The following is a 20415-nucleotide window of genomic DNA, read 5'->3' as shown; positions in this document are numbered from 1 at the left end:
AAAGAACAGAACATAAATGCGTGTCAATGATGTGAATTCCCCAAACACAATATAAATATATAAAACTCTGTGCACATACCCCTAAAAAGTAAAAAATAGAAAATAGTGTGTTTGCAATTTTTACATAGACTGAACTATCAAAAAATATTTAGAGACACTCTATATAATGTCCATATGATCATATACCAAAAAATAATAATAAAATGTCCATATGATAAATGAACACCGGTGAAGAAAAACTTCAAAGAGCTGAGTTAAGAGTGCACAAATTAAAATATAGAGTCCACCACAAGAAAAGTTGTTGCTCAGAAGTGGGGTACAACGGCCTTGGCAGACATGTAGAGCACCAGGGGTAGTGTGTCCTCCACCCAAGATGAGGGGTATGTACTCTTACCGGAAAGGAGTGGACTCGAGTGTCAGCGACAACGAGTCAATCATGCAAGAATGGCCTAATCAGTGGACTTCCAGAGACGATAAATGGGAATCCAGCGAACTCCAAGAAAGGATCCACGTGCAGATAAACGTGAAGCTGGAACGATGTTAAACAGAGTGGAAAGCCAAAACGCTCTCATCCTCCTGGTGCATTCTATCCAAGACTGCTGGGGAGAGAAGCTTGGATTTCTTTTTCAGAGGATCAGAGATCCAACCAACTGCTTTGTGACTTGAGTAAGGGAAAGGAGGTTGCTGGCTTTCCGATGAGAGCGTTTTGGCTTTCCACTCTGTTTAACATCGTTCCAGCTTCACGTTTATCTGCACGTGGATCCTTTCTTGGAGTTCACTGGATTCCCATTTATCGTCTCTGGAAGTCCACTGATTAGGCCATTCTTGCATGATTGACTCGTTGTCGCTGACACTCGAGTCCACTCCTTTCCGGTAAGAGTACATACCCCTCATCTTGGGTGGAGGACACACTACCCCTGGTGCTCTACATGTCTGCCAAGGCCGTTGTACCCCACTTCTGAGCAACAACTTTTCTTGTGGTGGACTCTATATTTTAATTTGTGCACTCTTAACTCAGCTCTTTGAAGTTTTTCTTCACCGGTGTTCATTTATCATATGGACATTTTATTATTATTTTTTGGTATATGATCATATGGACATTATATAGAGTGTCTCTAAATATTTTTTGATAGTTCAGTCCATGTAAAAATTGCAAACACACTATTTTCTATTTTTTACTTTTTAGGGGTATGTGCACAGAGTTTTATATATTTATATTGTGTTTGGGGAATTCACATCATTGACACGCATTTATGTTCTGTTCTTTTATTTAATTGTATTTATTTGTATACATATCGGTATGCACTATATTTTGAAGGTGGTCCCAGAGACACTAAGATACTAAGACCCATATTGTGGGTCTGGCACATATACAAATCCTACTCACTTGGGGCATTTGTGGTTAGCGCAGTTCTCTCTTTTTTATTTCTGTTTGGTGTATTCTTGGTGTACATTTGAATTGCAGCTTCCGTCCAATACCATTTTTATTCCGTAGCGCAGTTTTTTTTCCCCCTTTTTTCGCAAATTTTGAGTCAAAACTACTTTCTAAGTCCGCCGGACTTTACGATGAAAAGGTCCGCTGGAGCCCACACACGATCGAATTGTCCGCCGGACAATTCAATCGTGTGTACGCGGCATTAGTGTCACTAGTTTCCCCAAATTGTCAATGTCTGCTGCAATATCGCAGTCCCACTATAAGTCGCTGATTGCCACCATTAAATAGATAAAAATATCCCACAGTTTGTAGACACTATAAATTTTGTGCAAACAAATCAATATACGCTTATTGGGATTTTCTTTTTAATCAAATATGTAGCAGTATACATTTTGGTCTAACTTTATAAAGAAATTTGATATAATATTTTTTATTGGATAGATTTTATAGCAGAAATTAAAGTTTTTTTTTTTTTTTTTTTTTTTCAAAGTTGTCTCCATTTTTTGCACTATTAAAAAAAAAAAAAAAAAATGTAGAGCTGATCAAATACCACCAAACGAAAGCTCTATTTGTGGGGAAAAAGGGCATACATTTTATTTGGGTACAGTGTTGCACAATTGTCAGTTAAAGTAATGCAGTGCTGTATCTCAAAAAATCGCCTGGTCACAAAGGGGGGTATAGTGGTTAAATAAACATTTCTCCAAAGGACTGTTGGGTTTCTTGTGTGCCCCCCACCCCCCCATAATAGCCGGTAAGATTCACATTTTATTTTACACACTGAATGAAGCATAAGGCCTAAATAGTTTGTTACACATCATATAAAGTGTCATAGTAATAATTGGCTGCAGTGACTAGGTCGGTTAGTTTGCTTGTGCGTGTTTACAAAAATGCTGTCCTTACAGGCTGATCGCTGTTAAATGTTTTTAGAGATCTCAGTATTAAAGAAATACTTTATTAGTTTAGGCAAGCACATGACTGTTGACAATCAATTTCTCTTCACTGTCATTAAATAGTTTGTATTAACCTGAGTACGTATCTTGGCAAAAAATGTCCTGTTGCTGATGAAATATAAGAATTGTGTCACCAGTGATTCTCAGCCTTATGTAATCAGGGCACTTTGAAATAAAAGGTCCCGTGGTAATTGAAAGTAAACGCACCCCATTTAGATTGAACAAGCATAGGGGAAAATGGGATTTGACATGTGTGTCCTATTTACAGTCATTGGAGAATGGGAATATTGGGTCTGAGAACTGCTAACACAATGCTCTCTTGAAACCATAGCCTGACAGTATTCTTTTCTATTTGCAGTCGAGCTGGGCTTGAATGAAGATGATGCGTTTGCCAAAGGCCCCACGTTGACCGTGTACAAAGAATCTTTTGAATCTCAGTTTTTGGCTGACACAGAGCGCTTCTACACAAGAGAGAGCACAGAGTTTTTACAGCAGAACCCCGTCACTGAATACATGAAGAAGGTGATTTCAGTTCATGGCAATGTGACCTTGACTGTTTTCTCATTTATTGAGTTTAAATCTCAAGTAAAATCATCTAACTACTGCATGCTGTTGTGAAAGAAAAACTGTGGATTTGATATTTCAGTACAATTGCTGGTTAAAGTGATTGTAAAGTCTTGTTTAAAATTTAGAACAAAAAAATTATACTTGCCTGCCATATGCAGTGGTTTTACACAGGGCAGCTTGGATCCCCCTCTTCTCAGGTCCCTCTTCGCTGCTCCTAGCTCCTCCCTTCTGTTAGGTGCCCCCACAGCAAGCAGCTTGCTATGGGGGCACCTGAGCCGAGTTGCAGCTCCGTGTGTCCATTCAGGAGCCGCCATTCGGCCCTGCTCCTTCTCTTTCCTGATTGGCTAACTGACTTTGACAGCCACAGGAGCCAATGGCACCGCTGCTGTGTCGCAGGAAATCAGGAGGATGGCCAAGGCACTTGTGCACATCACTGGACAGAGAAAAAGCTCAGGTAAGTATTAGGGGGTGCTGGGGAGGCTGCTAAACACAAGGCTTTTTATCTCCATGCATTAAGATAAAAAAACATGCCTTTTACTACAACTTTTAAGGCTTAAAATTTAAGAATGAAAAGGTTGTAATCTACACACACGGCTAAAGTAAACATTTGTTTGATGTTATTGGAGTGGAGTTGCATGGACATTAAGCCGTAACATTGGACAGCAATATGCTACTCATAACTCACCTCGGTGAGTGATACTACAAGTACTTGGCTCAATACACAACGGTTTAGAGCAGTGGTGGTCCACTTTATTTTATAGAGGGCAGTCCCTGACACTTCCAGATGACTACACAATAGCAGCTGATTTTCAGGTGCTTTGTGTCAAGTTAAAGGGCATTTATTTTGCATGGGTTGCCTTAACGCACCTCGGCGACCAAAATTTTTGACCCTGCTTCATTTTTTGCATCGTATCCCAATGCACAATAAAGAAGTTGGAGTACAATAACCCTCAGCATTGGTGTCATTAATAATAACCCTCAGCATTGGTGTCGCTGAGTGCGATAATAAACCCCAGCGGAAGCGATGATGATTCCCAACATTGGTGTCAATCAGTGCAATAATAATCCTTAAAGTGGTGTTCCACACAAAAAAATTTTTTTTTCAATTCCTTAAAAAAAAAAAAAATTATTTTGATTTTTTTTTTTTTTTGACTCACCTCTAAATGCCTTTTGCTAGGGGGTCCCTTGTAGTCTGCCTCCTTCAGTGCCTGGGCTGGTGACATCACTTCCCCTCGGCACAGGAAGTGCTCCTCTCTGCCCCCTCCCTCTGGTCAGTCATCTGAGACACGTGACAGGTCCCAGATGACTGCGCGGCGTGCGCATGCGCAGTGGGTGCCCCGACTGTGAAGCGACAGCTGGGTTCCCACAGTTGCAATGCTGGCGCCGCCGAGCGGAGGGGGGGGGACAAGCGGGGCTTCGTTCCCCCGCATCGCTGGACCCTGGGACAGTAAAGTGTCTGATTATTAAAAGTCAAAAAGTTTTTTTTTTTTTTTAAGGGGAACTCCTCTTTAACATTCATGTGAGTGGACACTAATAGCTCCCAGCATTGGTGTCAGTACAATTAACCATATTCCCCAAATTGGTGATCACTGGCAGTGAAAAGTTCGGTGGGACTGGGTGGATTTAAAACATTTTTTTTTTCTTTTATTTAACTTTTTTTTATTATTATTATTATTATTTTTATTTTATTTTTTTTATAATTTTTACACTGTTCTTTTAAAAATAAAATAAAAAAAGTCACTTTTATTCCTATTACAAGGAATGTAAACACCCCTTGTAATAGAAAACGAGCATGACAGGAACTATTAAATATGAGATCTGGGATCAAAAAGACCTCAGATCTCATATTTACACTAAAATGCGATACATTTTTTTTTTTTTTTTTTTTAAATGTCCCTATGGCTATGGGCGGAAGTGACATTTTTTTCCTCCCTGCAATGATCTGGAGATGATGGGGGGCCATTTCCCCCTCACTCCTCTCCATACCAAGCCAGGAGAATCAGTGGTAACAATAGTAAAACTATTTTGGAAACACAGCAAAAGTTGCTTGCTATATGTATGAGCCCTTCATTGGTCTTTTTAAAATACTCCTACCATGTCAGCAAAGTCTTTGTGAGCTGTATTTCCTTGTTGCATATGCATAGAGATTCTATGGTAACAGTACATTGCTAGATCTCCACAGTAGTGGTGCACAGAAATGACATTTCTAGACTGAAACCGAAAATTCAGGATGCGCTTGGTCGAAAACCAAAATGGACAGTTTTAAAAAAAATATATACACTCTGCCACTTTATTGGGTACGCCTGTTCAATAGCTTGGTAACACAAATTGCTAATCAGCCAATTACATGGCAGCAACTTAATGCATTTAGGCATCTAGATGTGGTGAAGACGACTTGCTGAAGTTAAAACCGAGCATCAGAAAGGGGGAAGAAAATAATTAAGTGACTTTGAACGTGGCATGGTTGTTGGTGTCAGACGGGCTGGTCTGAGTATTTCAAAAACTGCTGATCTGCTGGAATTTTCACACACAACCATCTCTAGGGTTTACAGTGAATGGTCAGAAAAAGAGAAAATATCCCATGAGCTGCACTTGGGTGAATGAAAATGAAGATGAAGATGAAGATGATAGAAAAGCATCAGTAAGTCAAATAACATCACATTACAACCAAGGTATGCAGAATACCATCTCCGAACACACAACACATTGAACCTTGAATTTTTTCCAAAAAAAAAGTGCGCTTGTAAGACCGCTGCGCAAATACGGTGTGAAAAAAAGTATTTCAATGACCGCCATTTTATTCTCTAGGGTGTTAGAAAAAAAACAATATAAAATGTTTGGGGGTTCTAAGTAATTTTCTAGCAAAAGAAAACTGTTTTAAACATGTAAACACCAAATCTGAAAAAGAGGCCTGGTCCTTAAGTGGTTAAGCATCGTTTAAACAAGGTTAAAGCATTGTTTAAACAATGCCATGGCCTACCTGAGTATTGTTGCTGACCATGCCCATTCCTTTATGACCACAATGTACCCATCTTCTGATGGCTACTTCCAGCAGGATAATGTCACAAAGCTCAAATCCTCTCAAACTGGTTTCTTGAACATGACAATGAGGACACTGTACTCCAATGGCCTCCACAGTCACCAGATCTCAATCCAATGGAGCACCTTTGGTATGTGAATCTCCCGTTCCACCACATACCAAAGGTGCTCCATTGGATTGAGATCTGGTTACCTTTTTGATGCATGTTTGAGTCACATGACCTATAAAAATGGCGACAAAATCGTGTGTTTTTTGGTGACCTTTTTTCTATTTGCGAAATGCAGATAACCCTATTTTTGGCCTATATATCTGTGCATCCCCACTCCACAGGCTTACAGGAACTCTAGGGGCCTATATCAGTAGACTCTGGGCTTGTATCGAAGAAGAAAAAAGCATCTTTCTTTCAGTTGCATTCTGTTTGCATTTAATATTGATTTGAGACACTTCTGAGATCAATTGCATTGCACTGATGAGTGCATTTGATCTGCAGTTGACCTTCTGACCTTTTTTGATCTCCTAAGCTGCATTAAGCTTCGCCCTTTTTTTTATTTTTTTATTTTTTTGCATGTATGGGGAGAGGGAGCATTTTTGACAAGAAGAAAAGGCACTTGACTGTTTAAAGCATATTAGCATGGCCATGGTTATTAATCCAGCCTTCAGGACCAGGTTGACAGTGTGCTGCAGATTGAGAATATTGCTTTATAATTCGGTTATGATTTAGAATTTCATGTCATAAAGTTTTCGGGATGGAGACGAAAAAATAGGGTAGAGACTTTTCAGAATAATTTTAACTGTAATATAACATTGAAGAATACATAAAGTAGTGCATTTTTAGAATGTAATATCCTTGTATTAAACAACAGAAAAATGGCTACATTGATGCTTTGAGAGGCCTTGTGCTTCTTTTTAAATATAAAAGATACATATATTTTGCATATAACCGCTGTCAAGTGATTATCGGCCTACAGCTTTTATTTACCATTAGTTAGGAACAGCCTAAAGCCTGGTACACACTAAGTTTCCTTCAACCCAGTCTGCCGGAGCCGCTGTACTAACAGTCTGACGTTAGTACAGTGATTTTCGCCGCTGAGCTGTTGTGTTCTGAGTGCACTCCAGTCTGTGCTCTCAACCATTGGCGGAGAGCGCTGATTGGGAGGCGGTCAGCTGCTGATTTTTCCAGCATGCTCGTCCGACAGAAGCCAGCCAAGCGCCTGGCTTCTGTCAGACCGGCTGACATATATATGGGCCTGAATGTCTCCCAAATGTCAGTAAAAGACAGCCGATGTCTCCCGACATTCGGCCCGTGTGTACTAGGCATTAATCTAAAAAATGCCCACCGCCTCTCCTGCAAAAGAAAATGCGTCTCTAGCACCCAGAGAATGCTGTATTGGTCCCTGTTTTATGCCCTGTACACACAGTCAGACTTTTTGACGGAAAATGTGCGATCGGATCGTGTTGTCGGAAAATCCGATCGTGTGTGGGCTCTATCAGACTTTTTCCGTTGCCATTTCCGACACAGAAAGTTTGAGAGCAGGATCCAAAATTTTCCGACAACAAAATCCGATCGTTTAAATTCCGATCTTGTGTAGACAATTCCGACGGACAAAGCGCCACGCATGCTCAGAATAAATTAAGAGACCACAGCTACTGGCTATTGGCCCGTTTTTATAGTCCCGACGTACGTGTTGTACGTCACCTCGTTAAGAACGAACGGATTTTCTGACCACTTTGTCCGACCGTGTGTATGCAAGACAAGTTTGGCACAAAATCCGTCTGAAAAAATCCGATGTATTTTGTTGTCGGAATGTCTGACCGTGTGTACAGGGCATTAGGTTTCCACATTGAAATCAGGCGTGTGGCTGCATTGAACATACCTGCAGTTTGGGGAATGCAAACAATGCAGGCTTCATCACAGACCAACCCAGAGGTTTCTACATAAGGATTGCTTTAGCTGAACAATTAGGTTATTGGTCAAACCTTTTGGCCATCAAGAATATGGCTTACCAATGAGCGATTTGTTATGTAGCAGTCATTGTTGTATAATATAGTTTTATTATTTGCTCCTTTTTTTATTTTTTTTTAGGCTGAAGCTCGACTTTTAGAAGAGCAGAGACGAGTACAGGTATACCTTCATGAGAGCACTCAGGATGAGCTAGCGAGGAAATGTGAACAGGTCCTCATAGAAAAACACCTGGAGATTTTCCATACAGAGTTCCAGAATTTACTTGATGCAGACAAGAATGAAGGTGACGTGGTAGCTCTTGGATCAGTGTCATATATTTGGATTTATTAATTGTAGAAATATTAAGAAATGGCTTTCTTTCTTTCTCTTCAGTTTCAAGTTAGGTCTCACGCACACACAGGCTTATGAATTTATGCTCGAAACATGCCGGATTTTTTCGGCCAATACTTGAGAGAGAAAATGGCTCATTCGCCTATGGCGTTGAGTGTAAATGCATTGTACTAGCCGGAATATGAAAATATTTTGCGTTTTTGAAATACAATTGCCCTCGTACGCTTATGCACACCTAAATTATGCTTATGAGCTCCTCTCAGAATGCAGCTTTGGTGCATTTTTTTTTTTTAACTGCTGTTTTTTCAATCGAGATCTAAATGCCTGATGTGCATGGCCACATAATCTAAAGGCCCGTACACACGATCAGACTTTTTGACAACAAACATGCAAATTAGCTGTTTTGGAGCAACATCCTACCGTGTGTACGCTCCATCAGACAAACTTTTTCGGTTTTCATCGGACTTTTGTTGGCTGTGCGAACGGACAAACTTTCTGGGAACAAAAGTCCGATGGAGCAAAGTCTGATCGTGTGTACAGAAAACCATAGGACTTTTGTACAAAGTACAAACACACATGCTCAGAACCAATGCAAAAGATCAGACAACAATACAGAAGTTTACCAAAGGTTGCAGTAAAGAGCAGAAAAAACATGTGATTTGGTGAAAGTTGGCTGAAAAAGTCCTGCCGTGTATATGCAATACAAGTTCTCGGCCGACGCCCTTTGTACAAAAATCCACAGGAAAGTTTGTACAAAGTCCGATCGTGTGTATGAGGCTTTACATATAACTGTGTTTACAGGCATAAATAAAAAAAATTAAGAAAAATAAACCTGAACACCTGTAAAAATTACATTTATTTTAAGCAGGTGTTCCCTGAGCCCTTAGCAGTGATGATTATCATCTTCTTTGCCATCCTCTGTGTGTGAGGTCAGACAGTTAACAGGCCACATTTCAAGAGACCCCCGGACTCTGAATATCTCACCAATGGCATCTCCCACATTGCTTTTCTGACAGGTTATTTTTAATGTTTTGAAAACCCTATTACTCTATACAGCTTGTAATTATATATGTGCTCATGGAAGCCACATAGTTTTTTTTTTACAACATATGGGGGGGGGGAAAATAAAGGTCAAACTGGGACTTTGAATTTTACAGGTATAAAAAAGGGATACTGATGCAGCGATACTACATGCAGTAGTAAGTGGCAAATGTGTCCTATTACGGATAGGCGGCACACATGTCATGGGCCAGTCCAGAGACCGTTAATCAAGATGGCAGACAACAGTGTTAGAGCAGTGGAAGCATTTGGAGTCGCCACCACCAAACAAATTTCAAACAATTACATCTGCAGGTAAAGTGATGGCAAGTGTTTTCTGGGACTGATTCTGCCTAAGTCTGAATTTTTTTTTCTCAGAGAGCCTGGTCCCTCTTTGATGCTTCTGGCCCCTCCCTCCTGTCGAATGCCCCCATAGTCAGCTGCTTCCTATGGAGGCACTGGAGCCGAGTCACAGCTCTGCGTGTCCATTCAAACACGGAGCCCCGATCTGGCCTTGCCCCCTCTCCCCTGATTGGCTGGCTGACTGACTTTGAAAGCTGGGGGAGCCAGTGGCGCTGCTGCTGTGTCTCAGCCAATCAGGAGTGTCCCGGACAGCTTAGACATTTGTGGACGTTGCTGGAGAGAGATGGAGCTCAGGTAAGTAATTAGGTGGGGTAAGGGGGGGGGGGGCTGCTCCACACAGAAGGCTTTTTATCTTCATGCATAGAATGCATGAAGATAAAAAACCTGCCTTTAAACAAAAAAAAAAAATCACTGACAAGCAGGGTTTTTAATGACAGAAAAGTTCCTAGTGGTCTCTCTTTTCTGTGCCTGTCATCAGTATATGTACACTGACCTTCACATGCTCCAGTGCACATGCATGGGAGTGACGTCATTACGGCCCAAGCATTCTAGTTGCAGAATGGAGCGAACCTGGAAAAAAGTCCGGGAGAAGATGGAAGCGCTCGAGCACTGACGGCACAGAGCTTGAAGCCATCTTTGACAGGTCTGTCATAATGTGTTAACTAGCACAATATGTTTGCTTACTAGCACATCATGGCATAAACCTGCAGAGGGTTTGTTTTAGAAAAAAACATGTTTGCTGAGTTTAACACCACCTTAAGATCTTGAAGTGTGTGTACTCACTGAATAAACGCTCCATAATTTCCCTTTTAAAGTGTAAATAAAGTCCACAATACTTACTCTCCTACAACAGTCTGTCGTCTCTCACAAGCACTGGCATATTCTACACTGCTTCTTCCAGGTGCTGATTGTGGCCGTCTTCATTGGCCAGTGCAGGATGACTTCACTTCTGTGCATGCGCAGAACTTCAGTCTTTCTGGCACACATGATCTGTGTTGGAATGTAAATTTACCTGCGCTTGTGCAGCTCAATGTACATTCTAAGGAAGACTGGGAGCAGGCAGGTGCTTTATATTGCAGAAGAGACATTGTATGTCTCTTTTGCAATAGAGCGCCTGTCTGCTCAGTTTTTTAAACTGAGACTTTAGTTCTGCTTTAAGTTATTGTACATTTATTTGTTAAACTAGATGGTCTTGTGTCTCTTTTCATCCAGACTAACAATGCAAACATAACATAGTAAAACATTTTAGTTTACTCCCTTTTTAAAAAAAAAATGAAATTTAGTGTTCAGGCTCTACATACTGCTTGTTGAACCATATGGCATTTTCATTTTCGTTTTTCAGATCTGGGGCGAATGTACAATCTTGTATCGCGAATACAGGATGGTCTGGGAGAGCTGAAAAAACTTTTAGAAACGCATATCCACAATCAAGGACTTGCTGCTATAGAAAAATGTGGGGAAGCAGCACAGAATGTAAGTAATGTTTGTTACACCACTAAGAATAGGGCTGAAACTTGTACACATAGCTTGGAAGCCTCATCGACTTTTCTTCATCTTCTGATTTGTGTTGACATTTAGGCAGGCTTACATTTATGCATTGTGGCAATGTGTGAAAAAACTTGCATAACTGCAATACATGGTAGCATCGGATATGGAGTGCCATTTATTTTTATTGCCTCCCCAATGCACCTTGCCTGTACACCTAAACATGCATGTGTTTCAGCACATTACATTGCGCAGGGGATGCTGTGCATTAACTAACAGTGCATGCCTGGTTTTAAGCGTGTGACAGCCCATTTAAAGGTAATGGGCTGCTTTAATGCAGCTCATGTTAATGTGCAAAATACTACTTATTAACATGCATGTAGTAACGCACCAGATTGGGTATGAAGAAAGGCTAAAGGTAAATTAAAGTGGTTGTAAACCCCCTCAAATAGCTAATGAAGTGAATAGCTTTAGGTGATACAGAGATGAAATGATCTGTGAGATCATCTGTGAGGTGGGGGTGGAGAGCTGCAGTTACAGCTCTTATACACTGTGAGAGAGCTGATTGGAGGAAAGGGACATTCCCCCCCCCCCCCCCCCCCCCATGGGCAAAGGAATGAAGGCACATGCAGAGCTATATTCTAAATAGACAAGCATCAGAGAAAAACGTCACTCAGAGTTTTGGGCAGGGACGTGTAAACACTACAGATATCTGCTTTGTTCAGATTTCATGGGGTTTACAAGCACTTTAAAAAGGAGCTCTAGTCCGTCCCAACTCCCCCCACCCCCCAAAAAAAAATTTACTCAGCAGCTACAAATACTGTCGTTTCTGACTTTGATATAAGGACACTTCCCTCCCCCTGGATCCAGCGCTGTCCTTATCCAAGCCAATTCTTCGATTGGCTTCAGGTGCAGGAGCCGGCATCTTCACTAAGGGAAACCGGCAGTAAAGTTTTGCAGCTTCACAACAAGCTTCCGACTGCATGCATGTGCCACGCTGTGCTTTGTGAATGGCCCTACAGTCTTCGGGGACCTGTGATGGGTTCCAGAAGGCTATGGGACAAGGAGGGGGCCGAACTTCCTCTCAGATCACCGCGCTCTGACTGGAAGTGGGAGAGTGGGGACACTCCATGGGTAAGATGGGCAGATGCTTTTATTGCTTCTTCAGCTTTGTTGTAACCTGTGTCATTTTTGCAATATTCAGTGGCTTCATATATGAGCACCACTGATTCTTGCGAGACAGCCCATATAGATTGGGGCCAGACAAATAAATAAGTTATTGTCAGTGGAATTCCTTCTTGGCATTTAAAAACACAACGTTTGATTTTAGAGGGCAAGGTATCGGGGAACGTACAATTTTTACAATTTCATGTAAGTTATAAATATTTATCTAATAGTTAAGGCAATAGCAAAAAATAAATATATATTTTGTGTGTATTTGTGTTCAAAAGTTTGTATACCTTTTGGAGAATTGGTAATATACATTTATGTACCATTTTTAAAGAAAACATGAGTGAGCAGGCAAAACACATTTTCTTTTTTCTTATGGAATTTGTATTCATTGCAACAAGTAAACAAATTAAATGACCCCTGTTCAAAAGTCTGCATTCCCTTAGATCTTAATACTGTGTATGGCCTCCTTAGCATCAGTGACGGCGTGCAGTCTTTTGTAATAGTTATCTGAGATCCCGAATTCTTGAAAGTGGCATAGCTGCCAATTCGCCTTGGCAAAATGCCTCCACCATGCTTCACAGTGGGGATGGTGTTCTAGTCATTGTAGGTCTTGCTGACCCCTCTTCAAACACAACACTTATGGTTGTGACCATAAAGCTCTATTTTGGTCCCATCACTCCAGATTACAGTGTGCCAGAAGCTGAGTGGCACGTCAGGGTGTTGGGCATATTGTAATCAGACTTTTTTGCAGCATTACTTATCTCATTAAGGCTTATTTATGAAAACTCAACCATGCAGCTCGCTTTTGTTTAAGTGTCAGCGTATTGTGCTCCTTGAAATAACCACACTGTCTTTTTCCAGAGCAGCCTGTTGTCTGTGGGTTTCTCTTTGTATCCCAAACTATTCTGGCAGTTGTGGCTACAAGCTTTCTTGGTCTACCTGACCTTGGCTTGGCATCAAGAGATCCCCAAATCTTCCACTTCCTAATTAGTGATTGAACAGTACAGAAAGGCACATTCAAGGCTTTGAATATCTTTTCACGTCCTTTTCCATCTTTATAAAGTTCCATTACCTTGTTGCGCAGGTATTTTGACAATTCTTTTCTGCCCCCTATGGCTCAATATCTATCCTGCTCATCCATGTGAGAGCTAACAAACTCATTGGCAACAAACTCAATACACAGACACTAATGCAGATTAAAAAGCGACAGATGTGTGAAATTAACTTTTAATTGCCTTTTTTACGTACGTGTGTGTGTGTGTGTGTGTGTCTGTACCAAGACCAAACATTCCAGGGTATGTAAACTTTTAATCAGGGCTCTGTGGGTGATTTCTGTTGTGATTTTAAAAGGAGCCAAACAGCTGTTATAATAAATGACTACATGGTCATGATCATTAAATAAGATGGTCTTTTGGCATGATCAGTCATATTTTCAATATCCATGCCAAAATGTCATTTCTGCCAGGGTATGCAGACTTTTGAGCACAACTGTGTGTTTATATCGGTGTAATAGATATTATTTTACTGGATTTATAGAGCGCCAACAGCATGTGCAGTGATTTACAATGTAAAGGGAGACACTACCAACAGTACAATTCAGTACAAGAGGGTTAGAAGAGTCCTGCTCCTGCAAGCTAACAATATATGAGGGAGGGGCTGGTGAAACAAAACTTAGGGATTGTGAGGGATGAACTGATGAGGGAAGTAGAAGATTCGGTTGTTAGCTGGAGGCAGGATAGGCCTCCCTGAAGAGATGAATTTTCAGGGATCGCCTAAAAGTGCACAGAGTAGGAGATAACTGGGCAAATTGGGGCAGCGAGTCCCAAAGGATGGGAGAGGCTCTGGAGAAGTCCTGGAGATGAGCAAGGGAGGAAGAGACAAGGGAGCTAGAGAGCAGAAGGTCTTGGGAGGAGCGGAAGGGATGGTTTGGGTGATATTTGGAGATAAGATTGGTGATGTAGGTTGGGGCAGAATTGTGAATGGCTTTGTATGTTATTGTTAGTGTGTTGAACTGTATTCGTTTGGCAATGAGAAGCCAGTGGAAGGTTTGGCAGAGAGGAATGGTGGACACTGCGAATGGTCGGTAAGGTGGATGATTCTGGCAGCAGCATTCATGATAGCTTGCGGAGAGGAAGGCCAATGAGGAGGGAGTTACAATAGTTAAGGCGAGAGATAACAAGGGAGTGAATAAGTTGCTTTGTGGAGGGGCTTATTTGGAGATGTTTCGGAGGTGAAGTCTGGATGATTTGGTTAGTGATTGGATTTGGGGCTGAAAGGAATGGTCCGAGTCTAGGATTATACCTAGTACTTTGGCATGTGGGGAGGGACTGATGGTTGTAGTATTGATCTTGATGGAGAAGTCGGGGCTGGAGGAAAAATTATAAGCTCTGTTTCAGAAAGGTTGAGTCTGAGGAAGTGGTGTGACATCATGTTGAGAAAGATATAAATAGAGATAGATGTATGTATGTAAATGTGTGCATGTATTTGTATTATTTTATTACACAAACTGTTTTGATGTTTTCCCAGGATCCAAAAATGTATGTACAGACAGTCTTGGATGTCCACAAGAAATATAATGCACTAGTAATGTCAGCATTCAACAATGATGCAGGGTTTGTGGCTGCTTTGGACAAGGTATGTATTTTTATATATTGTGTTCTAATCACTGTTTTACCCACTAATTCAGAACAATTTCCACATACAAGTCTGCTTTTCACTACAGGCTTGTGGCCGATTTATAAATAACAATGCAGTGACGAAAATGGCCCAGTCTTCCAGCAAATCTCCAGAGCTACTTGCCCGCTATTGTGACTCTCTACTAAAGAAGAGGTAAGCCTCTTTTAGCATTCTAAAAACAATTTACACTCTCATCCTTCCTCTATCTGTGAGTATTCACATTTTCTTCTTGGCTTTGTATGCACTTTATGTTCATACTCTATTCTGTTTTTTTTAATCATAGCTCCAAGAATCCAGAAGAGGCAGAATTGGAAGACACACTTAATCAAGTTGTAAGAATCAACATTTTTATCATTGCTCTATATTGAAAGAATCTATTACAAGTTTAAAGTACAATTTAAAAACCGCGTGTAGCCATATTTTTTTTAATTAAAATGCATCAATTGTGCAAATTGCATTAAAACTTTTTTTTTTTTCTGAATGTGTTTGTTTTAAACTCACTTCTTCCAATTCCTATTGTACTTAAATATACCGATATGTACTAGTGCAAAGACCTGCTATTGCTCCTTTTAGATGGCTATTTAATGTATTTGGCATGTTCTTTGTGTTTTTTCATTTTACCCTTTTAATTGATAAAGGCAAAGGGATTGTTATGAACTCTGAAAATTTCCTTCTGCAGATGGTGGTATTTAAATACATAGAAGATAAGGATGTATTTCAGAAATTCTATGCAAAAATGCTTGCAAAACGTTTAGTGCATCAAAACAGTGCCAGCGATGATGCAGAAGCAAGTATGATATCCAAACTTAAGGTAAGTGATTTGAGAGTATATCTTTTGTTTAGCTGATCAGTAACCTAGGTAGGAAGACTTTTTTTTTTTTTTTTTTAGATGTAACTCCTCTCTTGGGTATAATAGCAGTAAAAATGTTTTGCGGTGCTGTGTAGATTGTATAGCGGTAAATTGATTTTCTTTCTGGTTCTTTTCATCTTTACTGTATAGTGGGGCTTTTAAAAAGATTTTTGGCTGCATTTTCAAACCTATAATTATAAAAGGTGAACATACATTTTTAGTATTTTTGCCCCTTGAAAAGATCAGTATTTTCCCATCTGTATTTTAATGGTCCTCCTGTTTTGCATGCTATACACAAATGTAATTGGTTACCTTGAAGCAATACAGAATATCTTATTAAAGATGCCTAATAAGACACTGATAATAAGCCCACTTAAATTCTTTGCGTTTTTTTTTTGTGTATTTTTCTGCAATACAACATCCAAGTGTAAAATACAACTTGCTCAGAGAACGTTTAAATAACCTTGAGTGGAGAACTAGAAATGTGTAATTGTGTGTTTCTAGTTCTCAGACCCATGGTCAGTAAAATCGGTCCTAGGGGTTGATTGGAGAGTGCAAAATCTGGTGCAGCTCTGCATAGAAACCAATCAGCTTCTGGGTTTTTATTGTCAAAGCTCGATTGAACAAGCTGAAGTTAGAAGCTGATTAGCTACTATACACAGCTGCACCGAGTTGAGTGCTTCAGTTTTAGTTAAAGGGGTTGTAAACCCTTGTGTTTTTTGCACCTTAATGCATCCTATGCGTTAAGGTTAAAAAAAACTTCTGATGGTGACCAGCTCCCCCCCCCCAACCCGGAGAGTGTTTCTCCTAGGGGATTATACGATGTGGGGAGGAGCTGATGGCACCGCCAGGGGACCCCAGAAGAGGATGATCGGGGCCACTCTATGAAAAACAAACTGCACAGTGGAGGTACGTATGACAAATTTGTTAATGATAAAAAGAACAAGCCTTTTTACAATCCCTTTAATCATCCCTAGTGTCAAGTTGACTGCTGAGCTAAACTTGGTATGGGCATCTAATCTTCAAAATAATGTTGGTCACAAAAGTAGTATAGCCTGCTGAACCCATATTATTACAGTGCTGCACTGACTTTATTGGCGTGTACTATATTCTACTTTGAAGGAACAGTTAAGCTAATGAGATGGGACATATCAACCATGGACCTGCGCATGAGAGTATCTTTGCTCTTTTACGCATTAATCCAGCTTGGTATTTTGCTCTAAAGAAAAGTTCCTGCTTGTAAAAGTCATACTGTATGGGCAGGGTTCAGCAAGCTTTGAAGAAACTAATTTACATGAATGAAATGTATTTGCTTTTTTATACTGCTTAACTGAATCATAATTAAAATATGTCACTATGTCACACCTCCACATCCACTGTTTTGGTATTTGAGGTCAGGGTGGAGAGCTAATTGTACTGCTTTATCACTCGTATCTTTACAGCAAGCCTGTGGTTTTGAATATACCTCAAAGCTGCAAAGGATGTTCCAAGACATTGGTGTCAGCAAAGACTTAAATGAACAGTTTAAAAAGCACCTGACAAATTCAGAACCTCTTGACTGTGAGTACCTTATACTAAGACATTTATCGCCGGAGTATTTAATTAAAGCGCAGTCTTTCACTTGGGGCCCTTTCACACCGAACGCAGTTGGATGCACTTTGAACTGCACTCCAACTGCATAGACAGCCTACAATCAATGTAATCCTATGGGCATATAAAAAAAAAGAGCATGCTGCATTTTTCTGCATCGCAAATGCAAGAAATGCACTGCATCGCACCCCTTTAAGCCATGAAAGCTGTGCATATAGCAAAATGCACTGCAAATGTAGTACTAAATGCAGCGCAAAACGCATGCAAAATGCATTCAAGCGTGCTTCAAATGCATGTAAAAATACAGTAAAAAATGCGCAGTTATGTGCAGGTTTTGGTGTGAATGGGCCCGTAGACTTGATGTTGCTTTCCAGCACTCTTAAGAATAAAAAAATCATTGGACTAAATTTCCATAATATTGAAAATAGTTTGTGCCAACCCCCCAGACCTTAAAGTCTGAGTCCAGGCAACTATTTATTTTTGCCTTGAATAAAGTGGGCAAGGGTTAGAAACTATTGGGTATTGCGTCCCATCTTTTACTGTTACAGTGAGGGGAAAAAAGTATTTGATCCCCTGCTGATTTTGTATGAGTTTGCCCACTGACAAATCTGTCTATAATATTTTAATGGTAGGGATATTTTACCAGTGAAAGACAGACAGAATAACAAAAATATCCAGAAAAACGCATTTCAAAAATATTTTAAATTGATTTGCATTTTAATGAGTGAAATAAGTATTTGATGCCCTATCAATCGGCAAGATTTCTGGCTCCCAGGTATCTTCTATATAGGTAGCGAGCTGAGATTAGAAGCACTCTTAAAGGGAGTGCTCCTAATCTCAGCTTGTTGCCTGTATAAGAGACACCTGTCCACAGAAGCAATCAGATTCCAATCTTTCCACTATGGCCAAAGATGGTCAGGTACAAGATTGTAGACCTACACAAGGCTGGTATGGGCTACAAGACCATTGCCAACCTGCTTGGCGAGAGGGTGACAACAGTTGATGCGATTATTCGCAAATGGAGGAAACACAAAATTACTATCAATCTCCCTCTGTCTGGGGCTCCATGCAAGATCTCATCTTGTGGTGTTTCAATGATCATGAGAACGGTGAGAAATCAGCCTAGAACTACACTGGAGAATCTTGTCCATGATCTCAAGGCAACTGGGACCATAGTCGCCAAGAAAACAATTGGTAACACACTACGCCGTGAGGGACTGAAATCCTGCAGCACCCGCAAGGTCCCCTCCTCTAGAAAGCACATGTACAGGTCCATCTGACGTATGCTAATGAACATCTGATGTTGAAAGTATTGTGCTCAGATGAGACCAAAATCAAGCTCTTTGGCATTAACTCAACTCTCCATGTTTGGAGGAGGAGAAATGCTGCCTATGACCCCAAGGTGGAAACATTATGCTTTGGGGGTGTTTTTCTGCTAAGGGGGCAGGACAACTTAACTGCAACAAAGGGAGGATGCCATGTACTGTTAAATCTTGGGTGAGAATCGCCTTCCATCAGCCAGGGCATTGAAAATGGGTTATGGATGAGTATTCCAGCATGATAATAGAGTGACTCAAAAGGAAGCATATTAGAGTCCTGGAGTGGCCTAGCCCTGTCTCCAGACCGCAATCCCATAGAAAATATGTGGCGGGAGCTGAAGGTTCAAGTTGCCAAACGTCAGCCTCCAAAACCTTAATGACTTGGAGAGGATCTACAAAGAGGAGTGGGACAACATCCCTCCTGAGATGTGTGCAAACCTGGTGGCCAACTACAAGAAACATCTGACCTCTGTGATTGCCAGCAAAGGTTTTGCCCACCAAGTACTAAGTCATGTTTTGCGAAGGGGTCAAATATTTAATTCCCTCATCAAAATGCAAATCCATTTATAACTTTTTTAAATGTGTTTTTTTCTGGATATTTTTGTTTTTCTGTCTCACTGTTATAATAAACCTACCATTAAAATTATAGACTGATCATTTCTTTGTCCGTGCGCAAACGTACAAAATCAGCAGGGGGTCAAATACTTTTCCCTCACTGTATAGGGAGAGTGGAAATCCCCTTAGAATAATGGGAACTCCCACCCTTGACAGTGGTCAGTGGAATAAATGTGCTCATTAATAGGTACCCGCTCTACTCCTGTTTTGGTGATAATTTTTGCATTTCCCCTTGACAGTAGTTACCAGGACAAACGATGAAGGTGGATACAGACAGCCATAAAATCTTTAGAGGTTTCAACTCTATCCAAGCCTATTTAAAAAAGTTGTTAGAGTTCCAATTTTGGATGCAATTATGTCGTTTATATGGCTGATCTGGGTGCTTGGTATCACTCTGTGGATGGGCGACATGCTGTTCTTATACTGGTCACTGTCTACTCTAGTAGCCAGTTAAATACATTTTCCTAAATGCTGGTTGAAGAGCCCTAGCTAGTTACGGCTGCTAGCTTGATCCCATAAATATACTATAAAACCCCAATGCCGTTTCAGAAGAATAGTGGTTCTGGTCCTTTCTGTCAGTCATACAGGTGTGGGAAAAATCACACATAAGCCTTGTGGGTGACTGGTGCCACCTTTCTGCTGCTTTGTCAGCGGTAGTGTTTTTTGCTTTTTTTTTCTTTGCTTTTTTTCTAACAAACAATATGCCTACCACTTCTAGCAGAGAGATCAGAGATCCTCTTTAGTTTGAATAACAGTATTTTCATATGTTATATAATGCTGGCTGTGTGTCCATTTTTTTTATAACTAAGTGTCCACCTTCATACCATAACAGGGGGCTTCTGAGGCGCATGATGTTGCTTTCTCTCAGTAAAATTCTTTGGGCCACAACCCCATATCTTATACCTTAATAAAATAGTAAACAACACAGAATTGACTTGAAAATGGCTGCATCACTTTTGTTGGTTTACCATAAATAACATTTATCTTATCTCACCAAAATTCTCAATGTATTAAATTATAA

At 40.4% G+C, this 20415-nt stretch overlaps 1 protein-coding gene across 3 annotated transcripts in view; it reads left to right on the top strand.

Moving 5' to 3' along the window:
* CUL1 (cullin 1) overlaps positions 1 to 20415 on the top strand; it is a 123963-nt gene that overhangs the window by 78154 nt on the left and 25394 nt on the right. For all 3 annotated transcript variants that reach the window (XM_077491600.1, XM_077491598.1, XM_077491599.1), the window contains exons 7-14: positions 2744 to 2907; positions 8076 to 8238; positions 11029 to 11159; positions 14871 to 14978; positions 15067 to 15173; positions 15304 to 15352; positions 15700 to 15831; positions 17313 to 17430. In XM_077491600.1, the coding sequence (XP_077347726.1) occupies positions 2744 to 2907; positions 8076 to 8238; positions 11029 to 11159; positions 14871 to 14978; positions 15067 to 15173; positions 15304 to 15352; positions 15700 to 15831; positions 17313 to 17430 (972 nt within the window). The remainder of the gene's footprint in view (positions 1 to 2743; positions 2908 to 8075; positions 8239 to 11028; positions 11160 to 14870; positions 14979 to 15066; positions 15174 to 15303; positions 15353 to 15699; positions 15832 to 17312; positions 17431 to 20415) is intronic.

The sequence above is a fragment of the Lithobates pipiens genome, unplaced genomic scaffold, assembly GCF_037356315.1.
Source record: "Lithobates pipiens isolate NorthernLeopardFrog02 unplaced genomic scaffold, aLitPip1_a1.2 Scaffold_19, whole genome shotgun sequence".
Lineage (NCBI taxonomy): Eukaryota > Metazoa > Chordata > Amphibia > Anura > Ranidae > Lithobates > Lithobates pipiens.
This window is presented reverse-complemented; position numbering and strand designations above follow the sequence as displayed.